Source organism: Theobroma umbraticum, unplaced genomic scaffold, assembly GCF_002168275.2.
Source record: "Theobroma umbraticum cultivar Fairchild unplaced genomic scaffold, ASM216827v3 scaffold_50.0, whole genome shotgun sequence".
Taxonomy (NCBI): domain Eukaryota; kingdom Viridiplantae; phylum Streptophyta; class Magnoliopsida; order Malvales; family Malvaceae; genus Theobroma; species Theobroma umbraticum.
The window spans coordinates 5,033,054-5,053,864 of record NW_018397261.1 but is presented as its reverse complement, the minus strand read 5'-3'; the positions used below and the strand labels follow the sequence as shown (position 1 = coordinate 5,053,864).

The 20,811-nt window shown below is 33.2% G+C and overlaps 2 protein-coding genes and 1 pseudogene across 2 annotated transcripts; all 3 read left to right on the top strand.

The window, feature by feature from the left end:
- Positions 1 to 721: 721 nt before the first annotated feature.
- Positions 722 to 4,324, top strand: LOC110418197 (8-amino-7-oxononanoate synthase-like). Its single transcript, XM_021430855.1, has 11 exons — positions 722 to 1,021; positions 1,474 to 1,619; positions 1,740 to 1,847; positions 2,200 to 2,438; positions 2,544 to 2,585; positions 2,726 to 2,813; positions 3,038 to 3,171; positions 3,310 to 3,398; positions 3,549 to 3,699; positions 3,786 to 3,854; positions 4,023 to 4,324. Exons 1-11 carry the CDS (start codon positions 802 to 804, stop codon positions 4,147 to 4,149), a joined length of 1,413 nt encoding a protein of 470 aa, XP_021286530.1. The 5' UTR covers positions 722 to 801; the 3' UTR covers positions 4,150 to 4,324.
- Positions 4,325 to 10,189: 5,865 nt separating this feature from the next.
- On the top strand, positions 10,190 to 14,054 carry LOC110418565 (8-amino-7-oxononanoate synthase-like; annotated as a pseudogene).
- A 966-nt stretch (positions 14,055 to 15,020) lies between these two features.
- On the top strand, positions 15,021 to 20,025 carry LOC110418249 (8-amino-7-oxononanoate synthase-like). The gene is made up of 11 exons (XM_021430921.2): positions 15,021 to 15,364; positions 15,603 to 15,745; positions 15,841 to 15,948; positions 16,285 to 16,523; positions 16,623 to 16,664; positions 17,010 to 17,097; positions 17,426 to 17,559; positions 18,373 to 18,461; positions 18,853 to 19,003; positions 19,102 to 19,170; positions 19,715 to 20,025. Exons 1-11 carry the CDS (start codon positions 15,115 to 15,117, stop codon positions 19,842 to 19,844), a joined length of 1,443 nt encoding a protein of 480 aa, XP_021286596.1. The 5' UTR covers positions 15,021 to 15,114; the 3' UTR covers positions 19,845 to 20,025.
- Positions 20,026 to 20,811: the final 786 nt, after the last annotated feature.

Genomic DNA, 20,811 nt, shown 5'->3' with positions numbered 1-20,811 from the left:
AAACAAAATAAATGATAAATTTCTTATAAATAATTTAGTTGTTTATATTAAAAAGAATATTACCATTGTCGAATAAAATTTTTCTAATGCACTATTACAAGCTTTTTTCTTTTTATTTTTTTATTTACATGTTATAAAATTATTATTTATTTTAAATTTTTTTATTATTAATGGTTAAGTTCAATAAATTAATTTTAAAAATTTTTAACTTTTATTTTTTGTAACTTTTGACCTCTTAATAAAAATTGACTAACTTTATCTCTGTTCACAGTAACATCCATGTTCAATAGTCATTTTTCTCCTTTTATCATGTAGCCACTTTCCTTTTTCCTTTTTTCTTTTGTAAAATATAAATGATTTTGATAATAATTTTTTTATAATATCATGAGAATGAAAATTTTTGAGTTTAGAACTTTTCAAAATTGATAATAAATAATAATAAAAATTGATTTTGTTGATAAAAATATTATGAAATTGAACATTCAACTTTTAATTTTGAAATAGAGGAATATATAGTCCTTTACAAGAGTCTAAGAAAGAGAGACAATATTTGTTCAAATATTATGTTAAAGTCTTATCGTGCACCTAAAATATCTTAAAATTAATATATGTGAATTTTTTTTCTCTTCCCTCTAATAGAAATTATTGTATCAATTATTATCCATAAAGAATCTAACCTACTAGCAAGTCATTAGTAAATAGCTGAGATAGGATAAAAGGTTGTCTCCATGAACTAGACCGACCTAAGCAGAGCCACTCTCCCAGAGGCACAAAGCAATTAGTTACCTTCTTGAAGTGGAAATGGAGCAGAGCTCATGGGATTTCTGGGTAGAAGAAGCACTTTTAAAGCTTGAATCTCTCAAGTTGCTTCGGCCTATAAGGCCCATTCAGCTCTCACAAAAACAAGAAACGGAAAAGAAAGACGATGAAGAATACGATGTATTCAATGAACTGCAACCATGGGATCGGTCCGCTGTTGAAGTCTCAATCTCAGAGTCTTTCTTCCAGCAGTGGCTTCGTGGTAGGCGTATTTTTCTTCACAAAGTTAATAGTGCATGGTTGCTAGGAAAGGCAATGATCTTCCGACCACATTTAAGGCTTTTGGGTCATCATACACGCACGTTTATGTTTTTCTTTTCTTTTTCCTAATTACTAATTGCAAACCAGAGTCCAATTTAGTTTTGCTTCTTAGTCATGGTCAGTAATGAAGATCGAAGGGAGTCACACCACCTCACTTGAAGCTGAACCGAGCTGATCATTTCATTAAGTAAAATCCCAAATATATACTTTAGGGTCATAGTCTACGTACTACCTTTTATAAGTCATTTGTTTGTTTATTCTCGATTTGGAAATTGTAACAGGGTTCTTTTTTTTCCCACGTGCCCCTCATTATTTCCTCTCAAGCAGACATATGCTTATGTTAATATTCTAACAATGACATATCAAAATTGGCTTTTGGTTGTAATCCTATAGGAGATGATGAAGTCGTGTGGAGAGATGATTTACCTATTGATAAAGACAATGCAAACCAAAAGAAATTGAAGAAGCTATTTCTATTCTGTGGTAATGATTTCTTAGGCTTGAGTTCGCATCCAACAATAGCAAAAGCTACTGCTAAGGTATTCTTGATAATTGGTTACTTCTCAAGGAATTGAAATAACGAAACAGTCTTCATAGTAAGCAGATTATATGATCTGATCTGGAATTTCTCTCTAAGAGATTTTTGAACTCTAAATCAGGCTGCTAAGGAACATGGAATGGGCCCTAGGGGATCTGCGTTGATTTGTGGATACACCAATTATCACAGATCTTTGGAATCTAGCTTGGCGGACTTATTGAAGAAAGAGGTAACGAACTTTTTGCACGGGTAAACACTTGAGCATTTCACTCATTAATTGGTGCATAATATCCCTGCTTAAAAAATAAAGTTTAAATTCCTTTTCCTTATATCAAATAATAATAATAATAATAATTTTTGCACCGTGTAAATAGAGTGCCCTGAGTTCGTTATCCTTAGTTCACTGATGACTGCTGCTTGCTTTGATTTTAGTAAAATAACAGCATAATTTATCAAAAGGGTTAGTATTTTATTGGATTGAAGATATATTGTGAGTTCACCCTTGACGTTTGCATAGTCAATTCTTATATTTTAGACTGGAAATTAACTGATCCATTCTTGTTTCCAATTCATGCTCCCAGGACTGTCTTCTTTGTCCTACAGGGTATGCAGCTAATACAGCCTTAATGGTAGCGATTGGAAGCATTGCCCCTCTATTGGCTGCAGGGAAGAAGCCGTCTAAGGAGGAAACAATTGCCATATTTTCTGATTCACTTAACCATATGTCAATAATTGAAGGAATATATCTTGCTGAACGACGTGGAGGTGTGGAACATTTTGTATATAGACACTGCGACATGTCTCATCTTAACGAACTCTTGTAGGTTCATTTTACATTTAGAATTCAATACCATTATTGTTTTGGATTTATTTTGACAAGTGTTTGCGCATATTATATATAGCAATGAGTTTTGGTTTTTTACAGAACAAGCTGCAAAATGAAGAAAAAAGTTGTGGTGACAGATAGGTTTGTCATGTTGATTACTGAATTTCTACTTTCAATAGCCACTTAATTCACGTTTTGTGTTTTTTGATGCTGAGAAGATTAAATATACTGATTGAAGATTCGGAAACTGATCGCCAGGACCTGAATTCTGTCTTTTGTAGCTTGTTTAGTATGGATGGAGACTTTGCACCAATGCTAGAGTTGGCTGAGCTTCGCAAGAAGCATGGATTTTTGCTTGTGATCGATGATGTAAGTCCTCTATGTTTTTACAGATGATAAAAGTTGCTGCTTTCATGTCTGTCCTTGAAGACAAAGATCAATTACGTATGGACCGGATAGCCGAAGAATCAAACTTTAAAATAGAAAAATAATCTGAAAACGAAATTCCTAGATAAATCCCTGTCAGATTCCTTTACTATGCATTTCTAGTCGAGTCTGATACAGACCAAGATACCCTCTGTTCAATGTTTCAGGCTCATGCAACATTTGTATGTGGAGAAAACGGTGGAGGAGTGGCTGAGAAATTCAACTGTGAAAGAGATGTCGACATATGCTCTGGTTCTCTGAGTAAGGCAGCAGCTAATCTTGGTGGATTCATAGCCTGCAGGTAACTTCAAACACCTTCAAATAGGTCTCCCAAAAAAGGAATTAAACAAAGAATCGAATGGCACTGTCCACTGTATAGGATTAGGAGCATATAACATTATGTTTCATCAGTTTGTGATTCTGAATGCCACATGAACAGAAAAAAGTGGAAGCAGTTTATTCAATCAAGGGGACGCGCTTTTATATTTTCAACCGCTGCTCCAGTACCCTTCACTGCAGCCTTACATGGTAAACTGCAGTTTCTTCTTGTTAGCAACTATTCACTCACCTAAATACTATACTTGAACCATATTGTAGATAGATGGTGCGTACTTTGATGTAGGAATCTTGCGTTCATGTTATAAATGCTTTCTGTCACTGACTATGTCGACTTGGCAGCTGCTGTTATTGTGGCGAGAAAAGAAACCTGGCGCAGAAGGGCAATTCAGGAGAGGATGCGAGAGTTCCATGCTCTTACTGGAATCCCCATTACAAGTCACCTAATATCAATTGTTGTCGGAACTGAAGAGGAAGCTGTCCAAGCTAGCCGGTTTGTGCTGTCTTTCCTTCTCTGTCTCTGATTATGTTTCATCTACTGTCCAAATTCATCTGACAGTGTCAATTGCCATGGAATAGGTATCTGGTGAAGTCTGGTTTCTACGTGACGCCAATCAGACCTCCAGCTGTAGCTCCTGGTTCATGCAGGTTAGTTCGCCCTTTCCTTACTACCCTTACCTAGGCATGTTTATCTGATTTTGCTGCATCTAGTCGTTTGTCCTAAAATACCCTAGTGTAGCAATGCAATTGTACCATTGTGCACTTTGTAATCTTTTTGCTTTTCATCTATCCTTTTTCTTCCATTATCATTGTCAGGTTGCGAGTGACACTTACTGCAGTGCACACAACAGATGACATAAAGAGACTTGTAACAGCACTCTCCAATTGCATCAATTTCCAAGATATCAGTAACCGTCACTCTAATTTACTTGCCAAGCTGTAGAATTTCGATTGCCTTTTTCGATCATATAGGTCCATCGTCTATGGATCATATCGATCCATGATCTAGGGACCATATCATTTTATTTTTATCGAATGTCCTTGAAGAAAAAAGTGTACCAAGTCGAATTGAAACATGTTTGCAAATAAAGATGGAGCAGAAATAAACCATTTATCTACATAGAATCGCTCTATGAAATCTTTGTTTATAGCCAACAAATATACAATTTTTTTTCCCAAAAGAAATTGCCAAATTACCACAAATTTACATTGCGCGCGGCCTGCACCGCATCCAAGGTCTTGAGTGGTAGAATAGCTGGAGTAAGTAGAAGAAGCAGCTTCAAAGCTTTAATCTCTCTCGAGCTGCTTGCACCTATTTAAAGGCCTATTCTATCTCTCCAGTCAACAAGAAGAAGAAACAAAAGGCAATGAAGAAGACTACGAAGTTACTCCACAAAATGCAGCGGCCTTACGACGGCTCCACGCTTCAGGTTTCAGTTCCAGTCTATTTTTCACACTTGGATTGGGTCTTGAATTTGTGCGGTTTCTTGGATCTCTTTTGGGTGTGATATATATATTGAAAAGTAACAAATTTCATTCAATCCGGGAGTAAAGCTCCCTTGACAATAACAAAATGAGGATTTAAGGGCGTTGTGCATCTCTCTAGCATAACGGCCTAAAAACCTCAACGTTCTCTGTATAAGAACAATGTCTCTCATGACATAAAATAACTCATCAATCACCAAAACAAAAAACAAATCCCCTCTCTCTTACATACGACAGTGTACCCACCCCTTACAACACAGAGCACAGTATTGAAGTTATCAACAAAGCTAAAAAACCTGAAGCATCAAAATCAAGTCCAACAATCAACAAAGATAGAAGCAGGAGATAAAACACAAACAAACTCACAGAAAGCAGTCAGTGAGATTCCACTTGCCCCGCCAATTCCTCCATCCCAATCAAATTCTCCCCATCAGCTTAATCAAAATTGTGAAGGAGCTCCTTTTGTCGGTTAATCCTAGCTTTAGCAAGGTTGTCAGCCATTTTATTTTTCTCTCTTTTGTCGTAATGTGCAAAGTCCAAGAACCCGATTACTAGTAGCTGAAAAATTTTAAAAATTGCTACCAATCTTTTTTATCTAGGTGCAATTGATCATCCATTACGTTAGTTTTTTTTAACGATATCTTAAATTGATTTTAAGTCCGTCGAAAGAACAATGACTTGATCTGCGATTTTTTAGAGTTGGGTTAAGAAAAACAGTTACGTACGAAGAAGAATTAGTATCCTTGTGATACTCGTTTCAAAAACGGTACAATTTAATTATATGTTATCTTATTATAATCAAAACTGTTAGATTTTATTCTCATGTTTCTTTAATTACTATTTATTTACTTTATTTTTTATTTTATTAACAAATTAAATATTTTATTTAATTTTACAAGTGTGACGTGTACATAATGCAATTATGAAATGCATGACATAAAATTCGAATAATACTAAACGAAAACCTTTTTATTAAGAATATTTTTTAAATTCAACTATCATACTAGTGGGATATGTGAATATTTTCACCTAGAGAATTATTTAAGAAACTTACTTTCACAAGTTTTTATGGAACCCGTTTGTCTAAGGTTTTGAACTATAGAAGCTAAGCATGCGTTTTAGTTTTTTTTTTTCATTTTGATTTATTTATTTTATTTATTATATATTATTATTTTTATTTGAAAAAAAATAAATGTATACATCGATAAATGTGTTTAACCTTCCATGCATTAATTTCCATTTTTAATCTCTCAATGTGAAGGATCCATTTCCACAACCTCCAAGGTGCTTCTTCTGGTCTATTAGCCCACTTCACTGCATATCTGGAGTTACTCTCCCGAATTAATAAGTGTGATTAAGCCCATTTTAATGTTGAAACCTGAAAGAAAGCTTCTCTAATAGCTCTAATCTCAGCAATGGTGGAGTCCCCACCCCAGCAGACATGTAGAATAAAATCTTAATATGCCTATCAACACTAAATTTCAATTCTCCTTGGCTTGGTTTACTCCATCTTTCAGCCACTCTTTCCTTTTTTGCATTCTTTACAGTAACTCTCATAGCATGTTTGGCTCACCGGAAGGAATAGAATGAGAATAGAATAATAATTTCGAGAGAATATAATAGAGAAAGAATAATTATTATATAGATTAGTTCATGAGAAAGGGATAGCATAAAAATTGTTATTATTACTTATTCCATTGTTTGGTTGGTAGGAATAATTTTAAAAATAGATAAAGAATAATGGTTAAATGATAAAAATATCTTTTATTAAAATTTAAAGATTTTTTATTTAAAAAATAAAAATACTATGATGAGAAAAAAATATTTTTTATTAAAATTAAAGAATTTATTTTATTAAAAGATAAGTATACTTTTTATTATAATTAAATAATATTTAATATTAAAATATAAAATATATTTTTTATTAAATTTAAATAATATTAAATAATATTTATTATAGTTAAATCATATTAATATATTAAATAATATTTAAATATTTTATTTTATTTTTTGAAAATAAAGTAAAAAAATTTGTATCTTCTGTGCTTTGGAGAGAGGAGTGAAGAAGAGAGAGTAAAAAATAGGTATAGTATATTTTTATAAAATAATTTTTTAAATTGTAAAAGGGTATATTTATCTAATTAATTTTTTTTCTTATTCTCAACAATTTGGAATAACCATAATCGAGAGGGCCTTGATAATGACTATTCAGGCTTCTCTTATAATGGTTATTTCGAAGAATAGCTATTTTATTAAATCAATGAAGCTTTATCTCAAAAATAAAAATATAAGAAGAATAACTATTCCATTTCCTCCAACCAATCATGTCATCAGAGTTGGTTCCTAAAAGTGTTCAAAATAGTATCGTATTTGAAGGGTCACCTAGCTTTTGCCCAAATGGCTTAGTTACTTGAAACATCTGTTCAACATCCCACACCTTTCTTTTGGAAACCATGTCATTCCGCTGAAGCCATATTGACCATGAGATGGCATAGAAAGCTACTTTCGACAACTTGTGTTTGTTCTGAAACAAAAGATGTTTCAAGATAATAAGATTATTGAGAATAATGACAAATTTAAAATTTTACATAAAGAGTACATATATATATATATATTAAATTTTCTACTTACAATAATAAAAATATTAAAAATTGAAGAGTGATGGTGGCCACACTCACCTTCCCTTAACTCCAATACCTTGATTGAGAGATTTTGGACTGATTCAGAAGTAACAAAACAATATGAATACCTGGGGCAAGTTGTAGATTTGTCTATTGTCACTGACATAAGGGTGATCAAAATCTCTGATTTGCTGTGATTCTCCAAGATTCGGATAAGGGCTGAAAGGCGGTGAAGAGAATAGCAGCGAGAGAGGGAGGAAGGCGGCTAAATTCTTTTTCAGATTAGTGTACATGGATAGAGTTAGAGAGCCTGAAAAGTGAAAATGTAATGCATATTTGTAGGTATTGTTCCCCATCCGGCTATCACGTGAAACATGGTCTAGTATTATTTTCATTTCTCACAAGTTCTAGTAACCTTCAACAATCAAATGGCTGACTCTGGAGTTAAATTTGGAGATGAAGATTCCATCCCTTCGCCACCGTAAATATCTACCAAACCATGCATGAAGCCAGCTTCTACGCAAAAAGACATGAAACTATGCGAGCCGTGCTCGTTAATGACAGTGTCAAAATGGTTTATTTAAATCTTTACAATGGGACAGTAAGATTAAGACCAAAGACCAATTTGGATAATTCTGTGTTCAATGGACAGTCATGTCGGTGGAGGAGGTAGTTTTTGCTGTGACTCCAATGATAAGTGGCTATGCCTTTGCCATTTTCACATGGATCTTGGCTATGGCAACAACTTTGCACCACTAAGAAAAATTCTTCAAATTGTGGGAGGGTGGACAATGGGGAAGGTCGAGCCCTGTTCCACCAATTTTAGGGTTTCACTTTGTTTCAGATTTGGTTCATTTTTAGTATTTGGATCATCTTTTATCAAAGTTCCATCTCATTTTAAAGTTTGGGTATGTCATGGCTATTTTCTGAATTTTGATAAGAAAGTTGTCTTAAATTAATTAAAACCATTTTTTATATGAATTATTTATAAGTCTTACTTACTCATCTTCAGATATAATAATTTTGATTTTTTTTATCAATTATTTTCTGTCATTTTCAATTATTAGATTACCCTAATTTAATTCAAAAAATACTGACATGAAAAAGAGCACAACGATTTTGCATATCGCATAATAGTCCTTTTAACTTCAATTCAACATCATATATTAATCTTAATTGTAGGTTTTGATTAAAAAATTTTATTGGAAATATTCTGTAGTAAAATAACCAATATCTATACATATATCAATAATAAAGAAAAATATCTATTTAACATTATGTGCATCACGATTGATGCCATTCCCACAATAATTAAGACATCGATTATAATCATTGAACTTGACAGGAAAATATCAATTGAATATTGTCTATAAATAATCTAATAATTCAAAAGGAATCTATTACGTCCAAATGAGCCAATTATATCATAAAACAATTTAGGCTTGAGTTATTAGTTCTTGTTTTGCATGTATGAAGTCATGTATAATATCAAACACATTTATAATTTGTTTTATCTTTTATATTGTACAGCGGCAAGCAAATTTGTATGTATACTAGTTTTTTTTTTTTAAAGATAATTTTATTAACCTCATCAACTCGTATGCCACTTTAAATTTTTTGCTATTTAGCAATGGACTTTCCATAATTTATTGACATGGTCCGAGCAAAGAAAATTATACACTTCCAAAAGAAAGTACAAAACATTAATTGGCTGTAAGATCGTATGTCTTCATCTCCTAACTTACAATGTAGGAAGAAAACAACTGCTATGTTATTTTTTTATAACTCTGAAACTTTAAGTAACTACAATTAAAAAAAAGTTAATCTAATCCTTAGTTTTTAGCCTAATTATTTTATAATAAGTGAGACTTTGGTGTAAATTGTGTTGAGTTCATGTGAATTTAAGTTTGAGTTTGTTGGCTTTTTATATTGATGTTGTTTTCATTGATTTCTCGAGAGTAAATTATAAAAATTTTTCTCATTAAAGTTAGCTTTAACCTCTCTTATTTCAAAATGTTTTTTATTTTTTCTTTACCGTCTAATATGGTTAATAAAATATTAAAATCCTAAAATACCCATACTCCTTTCCCTCACTAATTTTTTTAGATTTTTTTTTTTTACTTCAAAACTATCAGCCTTTTTCAATTATTAATAAAATAACACTAAATAATTTATGTCTTTCCATACACTTTTGTGGAAGAAATTTCTGTGAAAATTACCTTTGCTAATGCTACTTAACCTTGGGCTCAACTCCTCCAAAGTTATGCTAAATTTATGAAATACGAAGGGATCAAATTAAGAAGGATTCCTGATTTTGTCCTAACTATTCCAGACATTAGATAGAAAGCAATTAGTTTTTAAACATCTTTAGTAGAATGTCTTAATAAAAGCTGTTAAGCAGTATGAGTTGCTGTGATACGGTGGTCCATTCACAGCAATTTTTTTGTCTTCTTGTGGTTTTTGCCTTCGTAACCACTGATCTGCAATGATATTCTTATTTATGCTTTCCGAAAGTAAAAAAGAAACAAGATGAATTGCAAGATTCATTTGTTCTTATGTAATTAATTATAAAATAAACAAATGGTCTGTTTTAATCAATTATATCTCTTGTGGTTCCTATCTAATTATATATATTCCAACCTGATTTGTGGAATCGCGTCCAAATTAAAAGAAAACAATTAAATTTGGTTTAAATGATCGGGTGTTGTCATTTTTTGATGATTAAGGTTTTTATATTTGATAAGAGGTTCCACTATAAATATGGATGGACATGATCAAGTAGAAATCAGTGCACTAAGTTGAGCACAACTGGGGCGCCTCTTCCCTATTGTACACAAACACATTGCCCCAAAGACATTTGCTTTGAAAACAGAAATTATGGGGAAGAGCTCATGGGATTTGTGGATTGAGGAAGCACTTGCAAAACTCGAATCTCGCAAAATGTTTTTGCCCCTAAGACCCGTGCATTTACCCACTCTAAAACAACAAGAAGAAGAAGCTCAAGCGGATGAATATGAGACATTCCATGGGATTCAGCCTTGGGATCGACTCTCTATCCAAATTTTCACTTCCGGACACTTTCTTCCAGCGTTTACTCGATGGTATCAATTTCCTTCACCAAACTTAACATACGTTACACGTACAACTTATACATATGCTTTTATAATTAATGTGGTTGCTAATAGATATATTACCGGTGGCTCTATGTACGTGAAGGACCTGAACTTATCTGCAAAAATGGAAGAGACGATGGTAACTCAGTCCAAACCAGCAGCAGCAATGCAAGAAGCTAATTCTATTTGCTGGCAATGATTTCTTGGGTTTGACTAGGCATCCTTCAATTGCAAAAGCTACCGCAAAGGTATGATTATTTTCTTTTTTTTTTTTTGGGTTAAAGAAAATTTTATGTTGGCTTATTCCTATATTCAATTGACGAATGAATTTGGGCTTCAACTTAAAATAATAGGCTGCAGAGGTGCATGGAACAGGTCCCAGGCGTTCTCCTCTGATCTGTGGATACACCGATTACCACAAAGCACTAGAGTCCAGCTTGGCCAAATTAAAGAAGAAAGAGGTAGGACAGAAACTTTGCCTGCTCTATTTAACTATAACAAAAATAATTTAAAAAAACTAAAAATATGGTGTTAACAAGATCCAATAAAATGGTAAACAAAACTATTTATCAATTTGTGACGTTTAGTAATTAGTATATCAGCTATGTACATGTTACATAATAATTAATAAGTAACTAAAAAGAATAATACTACTATATATATATATATATATATATGTATTTGATTGAAGAAATGGTGTCACATGACACCACTTACTCACTAAAATGTAAAAAATTTTTACTTGTTATACCATTTTAGGTTAGAATTTTACGTAATTAACGATGTTAATAAGCCCATTAATTGTTTTATAAATTTGTAGGAGTTGGTCAAAGATTCAAGTCAAAATAGATTTATTAAAAAATAATTTATATACTAATATTTAAATACTACATGAAAAGATAAAAAAATTTATTTAAATATTAATTTTTTTAGTTATTATTATTATTTGGTTATGACCCTATCCAAAAAAATTCCTAATTTCACCCTATCCAATATGCTAAGCCTATCAATTTTTTTTTTTTAAAAAAGGAAGATTAAGTCTACTAACTCAAACTTATTAAGTTTTCATATAAATCTATTATAATATGATCATAACATGATATATTTTAACAGGTCAGCTTAATAGCTTAAATGTTAATTAACAATTTTTTTTAGGTCTAATGTTTTGTAAATTTTATTTAATTTTTTATATGAACAAGAATTGAATGATGTATAAAATTTTGATTGACTATTGAGTATCTTTTTCTATTTGACTCCTTTTAAAAATACCTTTGGGGTGATTAACTAATTTTCTTTTTAGTCTCTGGGCAATAATACCCAATAACATTTTATATATATATAAGGAACAAGAAGAAAACATCGGGTTTGAATGGCCTTACATGAATGACTTGCCTGTGTCAGATTATTGTACTTCTTCTTGGATCATTCTAAATTTTTTATTATAGAAATTTCAAGTAGAAACTAACACCGGGGTGCATTTGGGTGTATGCTCCAGGCCTGTCTTCTTTGCCCTCAGGGTTTTCAGCCAATTTGGCCGTGATGGCAGCAATAGGAAGCCTTGCCCCGCCGTTGAGTGCGGGGAGGGGGCCAACAAAGGAAGAAAAGATTGCCATATTTTCTGATTCGCTTAACCGCGCATCCATCGTTGACAGTATTAAACTGGCTGAACAATATGGAGGTGTTAAATTTATGTACAAACACTGTGACATGTTTCATCTCAACACACTCTTGTAAGTTTATTTTTATATTCACAATTCTATACTCTTTTCTTGTTTTTGTACATTACTATCTTATAACAATGAGCGACATTCGAACACTTAATTTATTAATTAATATATAATTTTTTATTTAAAAAATTTTAATTTTTTTTAATTATTAAAAAAAAACAATGAACGTATTTGTTTTTAATTCTCATGTACTTTCACAGAACAAACTGTACCATGAAAAGAAAAGTGGTGGTGACTGACAGGGTAACCATGTTACTATTTGAATTTCTTCTTTCGGTTTTCAAGGCATTCATCCTATTTTAGCTGAGAAATTAATCTTGGAAAGGCGCACTAAGCTTTAAACTCTGCTTTTAACAGCTTGTTCAGTATGGATGGAGACTTTGCACCCATGATTGAGCTGGTCCAGCTACGCAAGAAGAATGGATTTTTGCTAGTCGTTGATGATGTAAGTCCTTTTGAATATTCAGTTATTTATGGAAATTATAAGAATCCATTATAGGATATTTGTCTCGTTGTACTTACAAAGGAATAGATTCGTATATTATATTTAGTATATACAGAGTCACAGTCTAAGATGTAGTTTTCCACACTGATGCTAAAAACTTTTCAGGCTCATGGAACTTTTGTTTGGGGCCAAAACGGAGGGGAAATACGTTAGGAATTCAACTGTGAAAATGATATTGACATATGCGTCGGCACTCTTGAGTAAGGCAGCAGCTTCTCTGGGAGGGTTCAGAGCATGCAGGTAACTTGAGCATTATCTACGCAAAAAGCGTTAAATAAAGACAAAAAAGTCAAATTGCAAGTTCCTTGTATGGGGAACATCTAAAAAGATGCTGTAACCCCATAATTACACCATATAACTCACCAATAGCGTATTCCATGTTAATGGAGAAATATTAGTAAGTGTGATTTAATTTCCAACACAAGATTCCGTTTATGTGAATTTCTGATCTCTGAATGTTACATGAACAGCGAAATCTGGAAGCAATTCATTCAACCAAGTGGTCGTTCTTTTATATTTTCAACAGCTCCGCCGGTTCCCTTGGCAGCTGCCTCATATGGTAATGTTCAAATTTTGTTTTCTAATTCCAGGAGTACAGAAGGTTTGGCTTCATGATAAATGCATTGGGTTGCATAAATGATTCTTTTCTCTCATATACATCTTATTTTACTTCCACAATCAAATAATATGTAAGGGATCCAATGATGAGCGTTTTAAAGAAATAGAATTGAGACAAAGAAAGTAACTAGCTATGTGAGAGTATGTAGCTGATTAATGTCTAATTCTTCTGCTGCTGACTATGTTGAGTACAACGTATGAATGTTTCAGCCTCTATCGTGGTGGCAAGAACTGAACAATGGCGTAGAAGGGAAATTCGGAAACGGACACGAGAGTTCCAAGCTCTGACTGGAATCCCTGTCACAAGTCAGATAGTATCCGTTGTGGTAGGAAATGAAGAGGCGACGTTAAAAGCTTGCCTGTTTGTTCCATCTCACTCTCTGATCTGATCAATCTCTCTCTTTCTCTCACTGATAATGTTCATCACTGAGCAGCTTCTAACAGTACTGTCAATTTGCCATTGAATACAGGGCATTGTTAGAATCTGGTTTCTAAGTGGTGCCAGTCGGACCCCCAGCAGTTCCTCCCAACACTTGCAGGTCTCATTTCCTTGTCCTTGTTACATCCCTTCGATATGCCAATGGGCAGTTTCTTGCCCTATTGGGTTCATTCTTTTTTCACATTATTCCTTCCAATGGTTTTTTTTTCCCAGGATACGAGTGACTCTGACTCTAATACACACAATAGAGGACATAAAAGCTTTTGTAAAAATACTATCCAGTCACGTTAAATTCCAAGATAACAGAAGCTATAACTACGATTTATATGTCAAGCTTTAGAATATATGTGTGATTAGTTTGGATCATGAACATAGATCCATTGTTTATTATCAACAAACAATGGTGCTAATGTTTGATGTATCGTTTTCGAATTTCGTTGGAATGGCTTGACCCCGATGTATTTGAGTTTCTCGAGTGCTTTCCTTCGTGTATTTCTTTCCTTGTACACAAATTACAATGTCAAGTCCAAAATTGTTCTGTGATTTTAATTCTTTGCCCCTTTCATCTCTTACCAATTTAATTGCTTAATTTTTTCAAGCGTCTCGTGCATCTAAGTAAATTCCACAGCAATAATATATTAATCTAAAAAATTACTATTTTTTCTATATCTTTAATCACTGAAACGTTTATAATATTATTCTAATTTATGAGTCAAATCAAATAGATTTATCAATAGAATATATAAATTTTAAAATAAAAACAAACAATGAGAATGTGTAGCAATCACTTAGTATTGCAATAGTAACAAAATAATCATAAACTTTTCAAGATTTTAAATAAATTTACACCTATTTTCTATCTCACTTCCATATCTCTCACCATTAGAGTCTACTAGGTGGCCCTAATAGAACAAGTGAAGTGGTGGTAAAATAAAAAAGAGTAAAACTTGTACATAAAAATTCTTTTTTTGAGAAGTTTCTTAATACCAAAATTATTAATTTAGCACTAATAAATATTGAATCAAACTATTTTAAGACATAGATTACTGCTAAAATTTTATTGAAAAATGAAATAAGAATTTTTTTTGGTAGGAAAATAAAATAAAATAAAATAAATATTACTCCTACTAAAGTCTAGAGTTTAAGCCAATCAGAAAGAAGCATTGTTTTTCAGCTAACTTCGGCACTATTCATGTGATTTTGTCTGAAGCGTAACAAGAAGACAGCAAAACAGCCAAAAAGCAACTGTCGTTGTTCTCAAGGTCTTGACTGCTAGCTGCCGCTGGTCCCTTCTTTCTGTGTAGTACGCTTTCTCTTACCAGACAAAAGCGGATACTTTTTTTATCTACTTATTTTTTGGGAACCCAAAAGACGAAAAAAAAAAGCATACCTTTTGGAAAATGGAGACGAACAGCTTGTGGGAAAAATGGGTTGAGGAAGCGGTTTCAAAGCTTGAATCTCTCAAACTGCTTCGATCTTTAAGACCCCTTTATCTTTCCAGCGTACAACCGGAAGTGGCCAACGTTGGAATTTCCAATGAAGAAGAGTACGAGTTGTTCGACGAACTGCAACCATGGGATCGTTCCTCCATCGAAGTCTCTATCTCTGAACCCACTTACCGTAAATGGCTTCTCGAGGTTCCCAGTTCTGGTACTTTTTTTTTTCTTTAATTTCTGTCTTTTGATTTTCTGTTTGAAAATAAACAATGGGTTCTTTTTATTTTGCTTATATAGTTATGGGAAATGGTGAATGTTAAATGGATGAATGTAGTAGATGCCAAGTACCCTTTTCTTCTTCTTCTTCTTTGATTAGAAAATGAGTGAACTTCGCTCCAAAAATGATAAACTTTTGAGTTTTGTTTATTAAATTTTGCTCCTTGGGCTTATAGGAGATGAGATTGTCCATAGAGAAGGATTAGCTGATGATAAATTTGGCACGTGTCAGCATCAATTCAAGCGGCTAATTTTGTTCTCTGGAAATGATTATTTGGGCTTGAGTTCACATCCAGCAGTTCGAAAAGCGGCTGCAAAGGTTTGCCTCTTGATTGACTAGTCATTTTATGACATAATTTTCTGCCAAATTTGTTGATTAAATTTGTTTCTTTTGCTAAATTAATTTCATAACAGGCAGTCGAAGAGTATGGAATGGGCCCAAGGGGCTCTGCTTTAATCTGTGGATATACTTACCACCATAGATTACTGGAGTCAAGCTTGGCAAGTTTAAAGAAGAAGGAGGTATAGACCTAGGATTAGATTTTACACCTAGAGTTGTTAACATTTAATTCTTTCTTTTCTTTTATTTAAGTCATTATTGGTATGTTCGATTCATTAAGGTGTTAAACATGTTTGGAGAATAATAATTAATGATAAAGCTTGAATGACACAAGTGATATTTTGTCCACAACTGGATTATAAGTTTTAAACTGGTTTTTGAAATCCAAGATCTGTTATGTGGATTATAGTCATTGTAATATTCTTATTCTTTCAATTTTTTTTCTTTTAACCATCAATATTCTATTCTAAACTTTCAACTGAAAACTGATGCTTTCCTTTTCCCAATTTATGCTCTAGGATTGTCTTCTTTGTCCTACAGGGTTTTCAGCCAATATGGCATTTATGGTAGCACTTGGAAACATAGCATCTCTCCTTGCGGCAGGCAACAAGCCTTCGAAGGATGAAAAAATTGCCATTTTTTCTGACGAACTGAACCATGCATCAATAATTGATGGTATTCGTCTCGCTGAAAGACAAAGAAGTGTAGAATTCTTTGTATATAAACACTGTGACATGTCCCATCTCAACGCACTGTTGTAGGTTTTTACTTTCACATAGATTCTCTGATGATCCTTCCCTTTCTCGGACTTCCTATAACCATGCCACATAATGACAACGTTTTCCTATTTTGACAGATCAAGTTGCAAAATGAAGAAAAAGGTTGTTGTGACTGATAGGTTAGTCATGTTACAACTGTTTGTTACAATGCCATTTTTTATGCTATAAAAAAACAATAAACAAGGTTTCTCCCTTGTTTTTATGCTTATTTGGATGTCCGAGAAAATTGGCTTTAATTTTTGGCACTCTGTTTGTTACAACTGTACCTTGCATGTTTTGCATCTTATCAACCAAATATGTGTTTAATATAACGAGATTTTGGCAAATGTGTTCATTTATGAAAGAGGTATTATCTACCATGTTTTGCAACTTACTTTTCACGTCCTATGACTGCATGGTTGAAAACCTGATTTCTTTGTCTGTTTGTTTGACTGGTATTATATGTTCTTTATTCTCTTCTACAGCTTGTTTAGCATGGATGGAGACTTTGCACCTATGGTGGAGCTTGTGGAGCTACGCAAGAGGCATAACTTCTTGTTAGTCATTGATGATGTAAGTTCACACTGGCATTTATGTAACTGAATGGAGCGATTAGGTATCAATGTGGTAGATAATTATTTCAGGATTTAATTTAGCCCTTCAATATATTAAATTTTGTACTTCTACATATTTCATTCGAAGAAAAAGAAAAGATCTAACTTAAGACAGTGAACTTAATCTTGTTGAAGTATTCTCCATTTATTCTCAGTCATTAACTAGACAGCCTAGACTTTCATAGAGACTGTGCAAAGTATAGACGAGATAGCTTCTTCCTTGTTACATGATACTTCTATAGTATATGGCATAAATAACCAAAAGGTTGTGTTCCTATTCTTTCCAGGCACATGGAACATTTGTTTGTGGCAAGAGTGGCGGAGGAGTGGCAGAGGAATTCGATTGTGAAAGAGATGTTGATATATGCATTGGAACTTTGAGCAAGGCAGCAGGTTGTCAAGGTGGATTCATTGCCTGCAGGTAATTTATAGATTTGCATTTCAGTTTTTTTTCATAATTTTCATTTTAGCAGTTGGTTGAGCTTGTTTTTTGGGTTACTGTTTTTTTTTTAACTCTACTGTGCTTGCCTTCAGACCTGCCCCCCCCCTCGTTTTTGGGCAGAAGAACTTTGGTTTTTATTGTTGCATGTAGTTGTTGCTCTTATTCACACAATGTTATTAAGTGAGTTTGTCTTATTTACTGAGCGAGCACAGTTATTCTTTGTTGTGGAGGCAATAAGAGAGCAAATTTGTGGATACTGGTTCATTCCCTGTGGTAGAAGTTACAATTGTAATAGGTTCCAATATAGTATGCCCAATTTTGAGGGCCATTGTTGACTTATAATCATCTAGACTTGTGATGCATCTATAGGTTTGTCCTGTATAGGTCTGTCCTGTTTATAATCATTTGATATTTATCTAAGTTTGCGGAGCTACAATATGATAACTCTATGAATATGGACTTTTAAAAGGAGAATCTTTGTCTATTCAGATTCTTCAATGCTTAGGTAAAATATATATTTTGTTCGTTTTTCTGGGGAAAAATTCTTTCAAATTACACTGTAGCACGACATAGTTCATATTTATATAAAAATTCTTCATGATGTTTCCCCTTAAGATATGTGAGCTCGCAATGTATATTGACTTGTGTTTTCCAGGTTTCTCCGCATCTCTCTTATATATACTAACCAAAAATGCTTGTGTAGTATGGGGAGTACCCTGAATTGAATGTTTCATGTCCTTTTATGTGCATATATCATATTTACTCAGACCGGTTTGAATACCATGTGATCAGCAAAAAGTGGAAGCTACTCATCCAATCAAGGGGCCGTTCTTTCATATTTTCTACTGCAGCACCAGTTCCTTTAGCTGCTGCTGCACATGGTAAACTTCAGCATCATTTTCATTGGGACGTGCGTTCCTTTTAATTTTGTCTTTTTGGTTAATGCACAGAATTTCAGCAAAAACAGATCTGTTCTTCTCTATTCTGTTAATTATTACCACAAACAGGATTTATTTCTTTTGGAGTAATGATCCGTATAGGATGTAGTCAGGGAGAATTAACTTCTAGGAATAAAAGACAGGTAGGATAGGGGTGGGCGAGAGCACAGTTGCTTAGCTGTGTGATTGTTGACTGTTAGGAGTCATTCTCCTAGAATATAAGATTAAGTGATCGTGGAATGTACAATATCAGAAGTGATTCTCTTTTTCCCTTATGCGCAGATGTAATTGTAGCTTTTGCCTTCTTGCTAACAACATAAATACAACTTAGCAGCTGCTGTTATTGTGGCAAAAAGAGAGATGTGGCGTAGAAGAGCACTTTGGGACCGGGTGCAGGACTTTCGTGCTCTGACTGGAGTCCCTATCTCCAGTCCAATAATATCTCTTATTGTGGGAAGCGAAGAGAAAGCCCTGAAAGCTAGCAGGTTTCATCTCTCTTGCGCCCTTCTTTCTTCCTGTTTGGCTATGAGTGACTAATCATTTCTACGCACAGCTTCTAACTGTTTCATTTCTTATGGAACAGGCAGTTGCTGAAATCCAGCTTCCATTTGACTGCAATCAGACCACCAACAGTGCCACCCAACTCTTGCAGGTTTGTTGCACTTAATATCATCATCCATCTTGTCAGTTTTAGTTGTCTGGTAACTTTCTTGGTATTATACCCCCTATTCCTCTATTAGTTAATACTTAGTAGTCTATTTTGGGCATTTCTTGTTTAACCTTATGTGGAATTGAGGCATTTGGCACAAACCTGTTGCCAATCCTTTGGCAGAAATGATCTGAAAGACGCCGGATGAGGGCTGTTGCAAGTGATATTGATTTGCAATTACTTTCAAATATCCTTCATTCAAGATAGAAAGCATGCTTCTTCTTTTTTTCTTTCTTATTCCAATTTGGATGTGCATTCCTGGTGTTTTATTTCCTACACATCAACCTAGATCACTCCATGTTAAACCTGATGAACTAAGCATTAGCAATAAGGTAGTGTGAAGTTGTTCCCAGAGCAGTGAATACTATTAATCCACCAATCCATTCTATGTAAAGGCGTACAGCTAATGATGCATCATATACCAGTCCAAAAACGTGAGGAATAATGGAATTAATTATTATGTTTTTGCACTTGTACATTTATTTAGGTTGCGAATCGCTCTGAGTGCAGCGCACACAACTGATGATGTGAAGAAGCTCACAGCTGCGCTTTCCAGTTGCATCAACTTTCAAGATATTGGCAGTAATTATAGCCTCAACATATATTCTAAGCTATAGGATCTGATTATTTTTAAAGGACTGCAAAGGTTTAACATGTGTATTTATGTAAGAGAACAGGCATGTAATAATGTGGATGATTGAGATAAATTGATTTAGATTAGGATCCATGAACTATAATGATTTTTGAGTTGAGAGGACTCAAGATTAATTTTAAAAATTTTAAGGCCTTCGTGTCCAATTTGGTCTGTTTGTGTGGGCATTCTTGAGGTTTTTAATTTTTTTTTTCTCCAAATCTGTGAGGGAGAACCGGGGCCCAGGAGAGGATAAGCGGAAGTGGGGCAGGCTATGGTAGAAAGAGAGCGACGGCCAGATGAGAGGTGAGTAGAGCGGAGGGGCAATGAGTTATGGGCGGAGGAAATGAGAGAAAAAGTTCCGCAAGTTGGATGGTTGATCTGCCGATGTGTCTGGATACCTGTAGATATATATAGAATTAGGAAATTTTATAATAAGGTTTGGAGGTAGTAATTTTATTACCAATGTCGGGTTCGGGTATCATTTTTTGAATTCTTGATACCCGAATCTGATTATGTTTTGTTTTTTTTTTTTAATTTCTTGTTAATAAAGATAAGAATATGAATTAAATTAATTAATAAAATTATAATGATTAATTAACTTGTAATATTTTTTTAATATATATACTTTATCTATTATGTTAATTTGTAAAAATATAATTATTATTATATATATTTTAAATATAAATATATTTACTTTTTATTTTATTTTAACATTATAAAAATTATAATTTATAAATTTATTAATTATAATACTTTTTTAAAAAATAATTAATTATAATATATATCTTTATTTATTTAAACGTATAATATATATATATATATTTAAAGAGAAATTGTGAGATTAGAATAATTTTAAAATTTAATTTTTTTTATTTTCATGTAATTAAGGATAAATCTATATAGTTAATTATACTTGTAATGCTGTTGCCTTATTCTAAATTTGTAATGTT

Bases quoted from the DNA above. Each gene is read 5' to 3' on its own strand.
- LOC110418249 (XM_021430921.2), top strand. From the start codon at position 15,115: ATGGAGACGAACAGCTTGTGGGAAAAATGGGTTGAGGAAGCGGTTTCA. The intron at 15,746-15,840 runs GTTTGCCTCTTG...ATTTCATAACAG, and splicing joins TTCGAAAAGCGGCTGCAAAG to GCAGTCGAAGAGTATGGAAT. The intron at 16,665-17,009 runs GTTAGTCATGTT...TCTCTTCTACAG, and splicing joins AAGGTTGTTGTGACTGATAG to CTTGTTTAGCATGGATGGAG.
- LOC110418197 (XM_021430855.1), top strand. From the start codon at position 802: ATGGAGCAGAGCTCATGGGATTTCTGGGTAGAAGAAGCACTTTTAAAG. The intron at 1,620-1,739 runs GTATTCTTGATA...ACTCTAAATCAG, and splicing joins TAGCAAAAGCTACTGCTAAG to GCTGCTAAGGAACATGGAAT. The intron at 2,586-2,725 runs GTTTGTCATGTT...TGTCTTTTGTAG, and splicing joins AAAGTTGTGGTGACAGATAG to CTTGTTTAGTATGGATGGAG.